Raw genomic sequence first — 12,916 nt, 5'->3', positions numbered from 1 at the left:
GTGAAGGAAAGCCACCAGCCGCGTCGCCACCACCTCTACATCTACATCGAGGGGCTGCTACGTCGCCAGGTTGCTCTGCAACCACTACTGTACCACCGCCCTTCGACTCGACACTGCCATTGGGTTATCGCCAAGCACTGCGATGACGAGCCCATCTTCATCCAAGGCGGCCGAAGGTTTGCACCCTTCACTCTTCTCTTTCTCTCGTTCTATCTACTGCTACTACACTAGTAGATATTTTAGGACTCATGGTTTTATTCAATAGCAAATAGACATGCTAGTTCTATGCCTAGATATCATGCTTAAGGTCTAACACGAAGTCCTTGCTCTCAAGTATGCATGTCACTTGGCTAGCACCGTAAATGCATAGAGTCAATTAGAATCTGATGATGCTGACTCAGTTCATGTGTGTGATTGTCGATGTTGGTCTGAAGGTTCATCAAGGACCACAAGTCGGCACACCTGTCGGAGTTTCGGGAGGCGAGCTTCTGGCACGTCCGGCTGAGGATCGTCAACGAGACGAGCGCCGTGTGGACGTGGCACCGCAACGACGACGCGTTCGCCACCGTTCGCGACGAGGTCTGGCTGGAGAGCTTGGCCGCTGCAAATCCAGGCCTGGCACCACCCACCGGTCGTGACATTGATGAGCTCTAGAATGCTGCAGGATTAGGAGTGGAAAAATGGTGTACCCACAACATTTCTTGGTTGTTACTTCGTCATGCCTTTTTATCGTTGACTATCAATATCTAAATGTTACTATAGATTGACAAGGTAAGGTTAGTATAGTGGATTTATTATTATGGGACATGGGAAATATATTTGCAGTATAATATGTAACTCTTGGCAATTACTAAGCCGATATATTCTTATGTGTACGTATATTATTAGTTAAATCATCGTATGAAAAGCAGCCAATTTTCAAATAGACATAAATTTCAAATCAGGAGAAGTAGGCGTTGCTGTAGCACATTATTTTTAACGTGTTTATTTCAATCGATTTGTACCTTGATGAGATTTCAATAAAGAGGAAAGGTATATTTTGGCATAAAGTGGTGCAGGTAATTCTCTACTTCAACCCGATTCGAATCTGAATCTTGAGAATATCGAGAAGAGTTTTTAATATCCATGTGGATATGGAAAATATGAATAGGATTGTGTGAGGATGCGAAGCATGATATCCATGGAATCGGCAAAAATTCGGCAGATATAGATTATCCGTAAATTTTATATATGGAGATTATTCGATATTTAAAATAGGATATCCAATGGTTTCTCTCCCTAGACTAAAAAACAAAAGAATTCATAATAAAGAAAAGTTTGTTAGTTGATTTGTTTTTTGATGTGGTTGTTTTATTTGTTAAATTTTGAATTGGCGTGATCTGAGAGCGACAAAATGGACCCCAATGCAATATTTTTGTGTACTAGTTGTTGTTGCCTCTTTACTAAATTAATTCTTGACAAGCATAATTTTGTATGTATGCATATATTACTTGACTATTTAAATCCATCTCCAAGCTGACTCTCTCCATCTCTCTACTATTTCTTACATCCGAAAAAAGTCACACCGGCATTTGCATCCGCGTAGTGTCCTATGTTTGGGTTTGGCAAATCTTCCTTTGTGCATAGATTCCATCTTCTTAGCATACCTCCATGATGAACACTATATTCACATCTTCACATTCATATATATAGACTCTAGAGGATAGCTGAATCACACCTCTTAATCAAGTACCTATTCAGTAATCTACTATTGCTTAATAACTATAAAAATTATGAATTCTAGGTGGCAATCTTTATCTACCAAAATTTTGGGATGTAATAAACTAGGATCAATCCCTTAAAACTGATTACAATACACAAAGATTGGAAAGAATAAGTACCATTTGAACTAAAAATTTAAGCAGTGGCATCACAGTCATCACTCACCAGTTACGAAAATAGTTTCAACTGTCGCAACAAGCTCAAACCAAAGACTGGTCACTGAATTTGAGACAATTCTCCTAAAAATCAACCTCATCTGTCCCAATTTCAGGCTTTAGATATTGTAGATTTGTAATCCCTTTTATATAGAACTTAAAATACCCTCATTGGATAGCTAGACTAGAAGAATCAAACCATTAGACCTCCTAAGATGACCCAAATGAAAGATTCAGTGGCGACATAAACATGGCGGTGCTCGTGCTCGTTGCAATCCTCAAGGACAAAAAGAAATGGCACTATATTAGCAAATAAAAGACAAAAAAAAATGCAGAAGAGAACAACTTATTGGAGCAAATCTGACCTGACGTACACAGCATCAGAGTGCTCGAGCGGCAAATAGTTCGACAGCTTTTTCCCTGTTGGAATTGGAAGAAGAACGAAGAAGCGAAGAGAGAGACAGAAAACGAGGTAGAGAAGTAGATACCAAAGACAGAGAAGAGCGCGAGAATGGCGTCGTCGTCGCTGGTCCGTGTGGTGTCGAGGCACATCGTGAAGCCACCGCCACGGCCACGCGAGTGCATCCCGTGTTAGTATTGATCTCCGACCAGTTAGGCCCAACGGCCTAACTAGGCCTTGTCCTCGCGCCCTGATCGGGGGCGCCCAACCCTACATGGTTGGTGGGCCCCCGTCGCACAGCGCTATAAAGGAAGGTGGGGGCCGGGGCTCGCAGTACGAGGTTCACCGAGCCACCAGTCACCCCACCGACATCCTAAACCCTAGACCCGATCGAAAGTAGGGGCGCTGCCAGCGACGGGAAGTACCACCGACGCCGGCAACGCCACCCGACACTCACGCCGCCGTCGAGGACGCCACAGCGCCGACTCCCTCTCCACCGACCGTCGCTGTCGGCGCGCAGATGGCGTCCGTCAACGAAACCCCGGCCGGAGCTTCAACAACTACGGTATTTGACGGTTTGCCACCTATCACCTATCTCTCAATCTCTCTGTGAAATCCGAATGCTCTATTACTGTGCTAAGTATCCCGATCCGATGAACATACCTAAGAAAACTAACCTAACAATGGTATCAAAGCCACGGTTCGTCAAGAAATGAGATGCGGATCGGGAAAGAAAGTTGAAAACCGAACCCTAAGACCTAACCCTAATTCCCAAAATCAAAACTGAACAAGGGATTGAAGAAGGGGAAAAGGGAGGGTCGGATTCCAAGAACCCTAGAACTCTAATCCGAAAGAGGGGAAAAAAAGGGGAAGAAGAAAGAAGAAGGGTCAAACCCTAACCCTAATCCCATTTTTCCATTCGGATGAACGAAAAGGAAAACGAATCGGCAAGAACAAAACTCTAAACCTAACCCTAGTTTTCCCCATTCGGATAAAACCGAAAAGAACAAACTCAAAAAAAAGGAGAAAGGGGAAAAATTAGGGTTAGGGTTCGTCGGGGATAAACCTCCACCGGCGCGGAAGAAGAAGAAGAAGCGCACCGGCTCTTTCGCCGGCGCTGGAGAAGAAACCGAGCCGATGCGCGCGGGCTCGGCCAAGAAACGGCTCGCTGGGCTCAGCCAAGAAAGCGCCGCGGCTAGGCCGCTCGACGGCGGCGTGCTCACCCGTTGGGGAGCACGCGCGCCGGCGAGGGGGCTAGCGACGGCGCCAAAGCCCACTCTGGTTTTCCTCGCTCGCGGCTGCTCGGCGGCGACCATCTCCGCTGTGGCTGAGAAGAGGCAAGCAACGAGGAGAGAGAGAGGGGAAGAGCCGAATGCCTAGGGTTTCCAGGGCGTCGGCCGCGGCGACGTTTTGATCAGCGCGAAACAGCCGCTCGGCCGTCGGATCGACACGAACGGCCGCGATACGCTGGGCCAACTCGCCGGCCCAGGCGGGAGCGAGCGCGCGCGGCGCTTTGCCGGCCCAGGCCTAGGTTGCGGCCTGTGCGCGCGAGGCAAGCCGGGCCAAGCCGGTTCAGCGCGTCTTGAGCCGCGCTGGGCTGAAAAATGAAAAGAAGAACAAGAAATTTTTTTTCTTATTATTTTCCAGAAACAATTTTAAATGCATATTTTGATGAATTTGAATGATTTTAAGACAATTTTCTGTGCAAATTTAATCCAACGATATTTTGCTCAGAAAACAGTGAATTCTTTAGTGCTTCTAGAAAATAATAACATGAAAAGATCATTAATTTTTCCGCTGTGCATGATAATTATTGTTCTCTTTGATTAAATTTGAACCAACGGGATAATTTAATTTTAAGAGAAATTAATTTCTGATAATTTTGATGCAATTATGATATTGTTATTTTCTGACCAACGTTGTTAATAACAATATTATAACTTTTGATCCATGAGAAATCGTGCATTAATTTTACTTCTGCCCAATGGTGATGTAAAATGTTTTGCATGGATGAATTATAAGTTTTAATTTGACCAACGTTGAGTTAAAGCATGGAATTTTATGTATAAATGTTTCTTACTTACTCTGGTATGATTTCAGGAGGCAAATGCATTGTGAACATTGCCAACATCTCGACACTCAATGGAACCAATCACCGTGTGTGGCGGGAGAAGTATGAATTGGAACTTGCGTTGGGAGAGGTCGATTTTGCCATCACCTCACCGTGTCCTACTGAACCAGAGGACCCGGTGAGAGGTGACAATGAATCTGACGCTGATTTCGCTTCTCGGAAGCGTGATCATGCTGAAATAAGAATGAAATATGACCTTGAACATAGGCAATGGACTCTCTCCAACCACAAGTGCCTGTTGGTAGCCAAAGCCACCATAGAAGAACAGATAAGGGGCTCAATCTCTGAATGTGCTACTGCTAAAGAATATCTTGAGAAAATCAAGAGTCAGTTTACTGGGTCTACCAAGGCCACAGCAAGTTCACTAATTAAGAAGCTTGTGAATGAGAAATTCACTGGTGGTAGCATAAGAGAGCACATTTTGAAGATGAACACTACGGCATCTAAGCTAAAAGAAATGAATTTGAAGGAGGAGGATTTCCTAATTCATTTGATTTTTGCTTCTTTGCCGAAAGAATATAACACCTTCATTGTGAACTATAATATGCAGCCTGAAAGATGGGGCATAGAAAGACTCATCTCAATGTGTGCTCAAGAAGAGGAGAGGATAAAGTCCTCACAAAGTGAATCTGCTCATTTTGTGAAGGACAACAAAAGAAAGAACTTTAATGGCAAGAATCCTAAACCACAAGGGAAACCTAAGTGGGATAAGTCCTCTTCCTCCAGTTCACAGGGAAAGAAACCCCAGAATTCTGAGAATCAGCAGTATGGTGGAGCAGAAAAAGATCAGTGCAAGCACTGCTTCAAGAAGGGACACTACAAGAGGGATTATCCAGACTTCCTGAAATCTCTGCTAAAGAAAGGTGATGAATTTATTACATTTGTAGATGAATCTCTGTATTTATGTTATGATAAATTCACTTGGTGGGTTGATTCAGGAGCAACTACTCATGTTGCAAATTCTTTATAAGGGTTAAGTGGGACGAGAACCTTGCAAAGATGAGAAAGAACGATTAAAGTTGCAAATGGACTGCAAGCCAATGTTGAAGCCATTGGAGATTTTTCTTTAGAATTGAATAATGGTTTTGTACTTAGACTTAAAGAAGTACTTTATGTTCCCTCTTTGCGTAGAAATTTGATAAGTGTTTCGAAACTTGATGATGATGGAATTAATTGATTGCCATTTTGGTGATGGCAAGTGTAAGATACTGGTTAATAATAAATGTGTTGGTCTTGCCTTCCGACAAGACAAGCTTTATTTATTATCTCTTGCTGAGAATATGAACAATGTATGTGATGAGAATGTGAATGATTCTCCATCTACGGATGTAACTAAGAAGTGGAAGAGAATTGATACTGTCTCTTCGAAATTATGGCATTGTCGCTTGGGCCATATTTCGAGGGGGAGAATGGAACGATTGGTTAAGGAATCAATTCTCCCGCACTTAGAATTTTCAGATTTAGAGCAATGTATTGATTGCATCAAAGAAAAGTATGTCAAGAAAATTAAGAAAGATGCCAAACGAAGCACAGGAATTTTAGAAATAATCCACACAGATATATGTGGTCCTTTTTCTGTGAAAAGTGTGGATGGTTATGACTCGTTTATAACATTCACAGACGACTACTCTCGTTATGGCAATATTTATCCAATTAAAGAAAGATCGGAAGCATTGGATAAATTCAAAATATTTAAAGCTGAAGTTGAAAATCAGCACAATAAGAAAATAAAGATAGTACGATCAGACCGAGGTGGAGAGTACTATGGGCGACATACCCCATATGGCTAAATTCCTGGACCATTTGCAAGGTTCCTACAGGAAAATGGCATAGTTGCTCAATACTCCACACCCGGGGAGCCTCAGCAGAATGGAGTGGCTGAAAGACGTAACCGTACCTTAATGGATATGGTAAGAAGCATGATGAGTTACTCCACATTACCGATTAGTTTATGGATGGAGGCACTGAAAACCGCCATTCACATACTTAATCGAGTACCAAGTAAATCAGTGCCTAAAACACCGTATGAATTATGGACAGGAAGGGAACCCTCACTTAACCATTTGCGTGTGTGGGGCTGTCCAGCTGAGGCAAAAGTGTTTAACCCAAACATAGGAAAGTTAGACTCCAAGACAGTCAGCTGCCATTTTATTGGCTATCCAGAAAGATCGAAAGGATATCGCTTCTATTGTCCTGACAGACATACGAAGATTGTAGAAACAAGACACGCTGTGTTCTTGGAGGATAACATGATCAGGGGGAGCATGGTAGCACGAGAAATCAGCCTACAGGAGAAGCGGATACATGTACCCACTCCGATGGTTGAAGAACCATTCTTCACGCTACCTGCTGCTGTTGCACCGACAGTGCAGGACACTGTAGTGCCAACACCTGTTGCAAGTTCTCCCGTGGCGACAATGAATGAACATGAGGAACCTGTTCTTGAGGAATCTATCCTTGAGGAAACTATAGAACCAAATGTTGCACATGAGGAAGAACAACAACAGCCCAACGTGGAACAAGTGCCGGAGGCACCTAGAAGGTCTCAAAGAATAAGAAGATCAGCTATTACTGATGACTATGAAGTTTATGAAACTGAAGAATGTCAGATGGGGGACGATCCCACCTCATTTGAAGAAGCCATGAGAAGCGACCACTCATCAAAGTGGCTTAAAGCCATGGAAGATGAATTGAAATCAATGAGTACCAATAAAGTTTGAGACTTAGAAAATATTCTTAATGGAGCCAAAACAGTAGGCTGTAAATGGGTCTACAAAACGAAATATGACTCCCAAGGGAATATAGAAAGATTTAAAGCGTGACTCGTGGCGAAAGGCTTCACACAAAGAGAAGGGATTGATTACAATGAGACGTTTTCTCCAGTCTCATGTAAAGATTTCTTCAGAATTATAATGGCACTTGTAGCCCACTATGACTTGGAGTTACATCAAATGGATGTAAAGACGGCTTTCCTAAATGGGGATTTGAAAGAAAATATTTATATGGCACAACCGAAAGGTTTTGTCGTAAAAGGAAAGGAAAATATGGGATGCCGCCTGAAGAAATCAATCTACGGATTGAAACAAGCTTCAAGACAGTGGTATTTGAAGTTTGATAGAACGATAAAAGGTTTTGGGTTTGAAGAAAATGTTGAGGACAATTGCGTTTATGCAAAGTTCAGGAATCGAAAGTACATATTCCTAATTTTGTATGTGGATGATATCTTGCTTGCTAGTAGTGATATCAATCTACTGATGGAAACGAAGAAATTCTTGTCCTCGAACTTTGATATGAAAGATCTCAGTGAGGCCTCGTTTGTTTTGGGAATAGAGATTCACCGAGACAGGAGAAAAAGGGTTCTAGGATTATCGCAAAAGGCATACATAGAAAAGGTTCTGAAGAAATTTAGTATGCATGCGTGCAGTCCTTCACCTGCTCCTATAGTCAAGGGCGATAGATTTGGGGAACATCAGTGTCCCAAGAACCAATATGAAATTGACCGAATGAAAGCGGTACCGTATGCTTCAGCTGTTGGAAGTTTACAATATGCTCAAGTGTGTACACGCCCTGACTTAGCTTTTGTTACCGGGTTACTTGGTAGATATCAAAAGAATCCAGAAATTGAACATTGGAAATTAGTGAAGAAAGTCCTGCGTTATTTGCAGGGTACGAAAGGCCTCATGCTTACGTATAGAAGATCTGATTCCCTGCAGATAGAGGGGTATTCAGATTCTGATTATACGGGAGACGAAAGAAAATCCACGTCAGGATATGTATTTACTCTCGTAGGAGGGGCTATATCGTGGAAAAGCTCCAAACAAACCGTAACTACATCCTCGACAATGTATGCCGAGTTTGTAGCATGCTATGAGGCAACGGGGCAGGTGAACTGGCTGAAGAAATTCATACCCGGATTGAAAGTGATTGATTATATAAATGAACCGCTGCGATTGTATTGTGATAACAATCCAGCGGTACAGTACTGTCACAACAATAGGTCAAGTGGTGCTGCCAAACATATTGACATAAAGTACTATGTTGTGAAAGATAAAGTTCGGGATCATATAATAAATCTTGAGCATATAAGTATAGAAAAAATGCTCGCGGATCCGCTCACAAAGGGCTTACCACCCAACGTGTTCAGAGAACACGTAGCCGGCATGGGTTTAAGGGAAAGCCTATGATACCCGAACATACGAAGGGCCCAAAGAAAGTTTACATTTCAAAACGGAGAATTGTATTGTGGCTGTTAGTCTAACGGCACTAATTGCTGTGACGATGGGACAGTCCTATGCACTAATCTGTGATGAAATATGATGGAAGCAAGAAAATTATGAATTGAAAGTTTTGAGCGTGAAATTAAAGAACGAAGAATAGATGAGAGATCAAGGGGGAGAATGTTAGTATTGATCTCCCACCAGTTAGGCCCAAGGGCCTAACTGGGCCTTGTCCTCGCGCTCTGATCGGGGGCGCCCAACCCTACATGGTTGGTGGGCCCCCATCGCACAGCGCTATAAAGGAAGGTGGGGGCCAGGGCTCGCAGTACGAGGTTCACCGAGCCGCTAGTCACCCCACCGACATCCTAAACCCTAGACCCGATCGAAAGTAGGGGCGCTGCCAGCGACGGGAAGTACCACCGACGCCGGCAACGCCACCCGACACTCACGCCGCCGCCGAGGATGCCACAGCGCTGACTCCCTCTCCACCGACCGTCGCTGCCGACGCGCAGATGGCGTCCGTCAACGAAACCCCGACCGGAGCTTCAACAACTACGGCATTTGACGGTTTGCCACCTATCACCTATCTCTCAATCGCTCTGTGAAATCCGAATGCTCTATTACTGTGCTAAGTATCCCGATCCGATGAACATACCTAAGAAAACTAACCTAACATCCCGCTCACGTCGTGGGATGTCGCCATGCTGTTGGGCAACTACATCCAGAAGGGTCTCCTCTTCGCGCGGGCACCGTTCCCGACGGCCGAGCTCGTCGACCACCTTCAGGCCACCCTCGCCGACGCGCTTGCCACCTACTACCCCGTGGCCGGGCGCTTCGTCACGGAGCAGCACCGAGATGACCACGGAGACGTCGTCGGCAGCACGGTGTCCATCGACTGCGGTGGCCAGGGCGTCGAGATCCACCACGCCGTCGCCGATGGCGTCGGCGTAGCTGATGTCAAACCTCCTGACCGCCGACATCCCATTCGTCGTGCAGTCTCTGTTCCCGCTCAACGGCGCCATCAACTACGACGACCACGAGCTCCTGCTCTTCGTCGTCCAGGTCACGGAGCTCGTCGACGGCCTCTTTCTCGGGTTCGCGTGCAACCACTCGCTCTGCGACGGCACTGGTTTCTGGAACTTCCTCAACGCGTGGGCGGAGATCGCGCGCGCTAGGTTCGCGCCGGCGGAAGCCCCACCCGCGGAGCCGGCGTCTCGGCCGCCGCCCTTGTTCGAACGCTGGTCGCCGGACGGCAGTGCAGCGTCGCCGACCGTGCTCCCGTACGCCGACCTGTCGGTGCTCGGCAAGAGGCCGACGCCGATGCGCGAGCGGATGCTGCACTTCCCGGAGGAGTCCCTGGCGGTGCTCAACGAGCGAGCGAGGCAGGAGCTCCTAGCTGCCCGGGACCCGGCCGGCGCGGCTGCCTTGACCAGATTCCAGGCGTTGACCTCCCTTGTATGGCGCTCCAACACCCGCGCGCGGCGCCTGGAGCCGGACCAGCAGACGGTGTGCTTCTCGGCCGCCGACAACCGTGGGCGTCTCCGGCCGCTTGTTCCGGCGGAGTACTTCGGCAACTGCATCAAGCTCGTCTCAACTGACGCGGTGCGCGCGTCTGAGCTTCTGTCGCGCGGGCACGGGTGGGCGGCGGCGGCGGTGGGGCGGGCGGTATCGGCGCACACGGACGCAAGCATCCGTGCGCATGTGGCGGTGTCGGCGGCGAATGCGTTGCTGCGCCCTGGCCGGTTGTTCCCCGCGAACGCCGTGCTGATGGGGAGCTCGCCGCGGTTCGACATGTACGGCTGCGACTTCGGGTGGGGGAAGGCGCTGGAGGCGCGCAGCGGCAGGGCCAACAAGATGGAGGGGAAGGCGTCGCTGTACCCTGGGCGGGACGGAGGCTTCGACGTGGAGGTGGTGATGCTGCCGGAGCACATGGCGGCGCTCGAGCAGGACGAGGAGCTGTAGGCCGCCGTGTCGCCGGCCACGGCCAGGGCCACGAAAGAACGAAACTTTTTTAATCCATGCGGTCCAACGTGAATACGTTGTTTAATTTAAATCACACATGCCTGCTTTTTCGTTTGTAAATTAAAATTTTGCAATTTCTGACAAATATCCCGAGATTGGGATCGACATCGACATGATTTTTCATACAAACCGATCCTTGCCGCCGCCCATGATCTCCGACTTCGACTCCGAATCGAAACTGGAAAGAGGAACCGCCCCTCGTGCTCGTGCATATATAAACATGGGCAGCCCACATCCATCCACATAGCCGCACAGCCTGCCACTCCAAGTCTCCAATCGCTCACCTGGGGTTTGGCGCCGCCGCAAACACACCGCGCGTCGCGATGGCCAGCGCCGGCACGTCGTGCAGCGTCCGCCTCGAGGGAGACAAAGACGCCGTACTCGAGACGGTGGCGAGGATCGGCGGCAAACTAGCGAGCGAGGAAGGCGGCGAGGCGGTGGTGGTCGAGTCGCTTCGCGAGCTGCAGGACGTGCACATGACCTTCGAGGCGCTGGAGGCCACCAAGATCGGCCGCGCCGTCAACGCCCTGAGGAAGAGCGCGCCGTCGGAGGAGGCGCGCCAGCTCGCCGCCGCGCTCTACAAGAGATGGAAGGCTCTGGCCAACGAGCGGTTCAGGAGCAGTAGGGCACCGCCGCAGCAGCCTCCGCCGCCGCCGGTCAACACGAAGCAGTCAGCTCGGCCCGAGGGCGAACTTGAGACGATAGCCCCGACAAGTGTCGTCGTCGAGGCGGCACCGGAGGCGAAGCTCCACCTCCACGAGGGGTTTGACAGCGCGGCAATCCTCAGGAAGCCGAAGAGCTTACGGGTGATCAACACCAACGCGCCGAGGAAGACAGAGCATCACCGCGTGATGGTTGTCCGTCGTACGGCGGCGCCCTCGGAGCCCGCGCTGGCGTCGAACGCTGCAAGGCGAAACGGCGGAGGCTCCAAATCCAACCAGCAAGCCTACTGCCCGGCGACGGCGAGCAACCTGGGTACCAATGCTGCAGCTAAGCGTGTCTCGCCGACTGGCGCTGCGGCTGCACCCTTGACGACCGCTAAGCCGCCGACTGCACCGCCGAAGCCCGTCGGTTCGTCGGGCGCTTGCAAGCGCAAAGCAGAGGCCCCCGCGGTTTTCGACGAGGCGAGGCTGGCAAGGGCCAGGATAAGGCTCCACGAGGGGTACAAGGAGGCCTCCGCAGTCAAGGAGAAGAGGAAGGTCAAGGAGGTCAAGGTCATTGCCGCACCGGGGAAGGCGAGGCAGCGTCCTGCTCACAATATGGTACCAGTTGGGATAAGAGTTTATGTTACGCTGAGTTCTCCTACAACAATAGTTATCAGAAGAGTCTCAAGATGACACCATTCGAGGCACTATATGGTAGAAAGTGCAAAACTCCATTGTTCTGGAATCAGACAGGAGAAAGTCAAGTGTTTAGACCTAAGATCCTCAAGGATGCTGAAAGGCAAGTGCAGACCATCAGGGAAAACTTAAGAGTGGCACAGTCTAGATAGAAGAGTTATGCTGACACTTGGAGAAGAGAATTGGTTTTTGAAATAGGGGATTATGTCTACCTAAAAGTGTCACCTATGAGAACTGTGAGAAGGTTTAATATGAAAGGAAAGTTAGCACCAAGGTATATTGGATCTTTCAAGATTTTAGAGAGACGTGGAGAAGTAGCTTATCAGTTGAAATTGCCTGAGAGTTTGTTAGGTGTACATGATGTGTTCCATGTCTCAATTAAAGAAGTGTTTGCGTGTACCAGAGAAGTAGATATCATTGGAAGAGCTTACAGTTAAGGAAGATCTTACATATGAGGAATTTCTGGTAAAGATTTTGGAGACGGCAGAAAGAGTTACAAGGAGCCGAGTTATAAAGATGTGTAAGGTTCAATGGAATCGGTATACAGAAGATGAGGCTACTTGGGAAAGAGAAGAGGATCTGAGAAAAACCTACCTGCAGGCCACAGCTTTTTGAGTAAGCATCGTCCGAATCTCGAGGACAAGATTCATTTTAAGGGGGGGTAGAATTGTAACACCCTAAAATTTGCATAACTTTGAAATAGGAGAAAATGATTAATTATGCATTTTTGTGGTCATTTGAATTTAGGAAAATAATAATTTTATTAAATTAAAATCAAATGTAGGTTCACAATCATGTGTGTGCATCCATGCTGTTGCATGTCTTTTTGTATTGCTTGATTTGAAATTAGATTCTAAGTTGAATTGAATTTGCATTCAAAATTGACTTTG

At 47.5% G+C, this 12,916-nt stretch overlaps 1 protein-coding gene and 1 pseudogene across 1 annotated transcript; both read left to right on the top strand.

The window, feature by feature from the left end:
• Positions 1 to 2,427: 2,427 nt before the first annotated feature.
• Positions 2,428 to 10,698, top strand: LOC136507018 (uncharacterized acetyltransferase At3g50280-like; annotated as a pseudogene).
• LOC136507017 (probable mediator of RNA polymerase II transcription subunit 26b) lies at positions 10,622 to 12,023 on the top strand. The gene has a single exon (XM_066501877.1). The coding sequence runs from the start codon at positions 11,010 to 11,012 to the stop codon at positions 12,021 to 12,023; it is 1,014 nt and encodes a 337-aa protein (XP_066357974.1). The 5' UTR covers positions 10,622 to 11,009.
• The last annotated feature ends 893 nt before the right edge of the window (positions 12,024 to 12,916 follow it).

This window comes from Miscanthus floridulus, chromosome 15 (genome assembly GCF_019320115.1).
Source record: "Miscanthus floridulus cultivar M001 chromosome 15, ASM1932011v1, whole genome shotgun sequence".
Taxonomy (NCBI): domain Eukaryota; kingdom Viridiplantae; phylum Streptophyta; class Magnoliopsida; order Poales; family Poaceae; genus Miscanthus; species Miscanthus floridulus.
The sequence above is the reverse complement of the archived record's forward strand: the minus strand, read 5'-3'. Positions and strand labels throughout refer to the sequence as shown.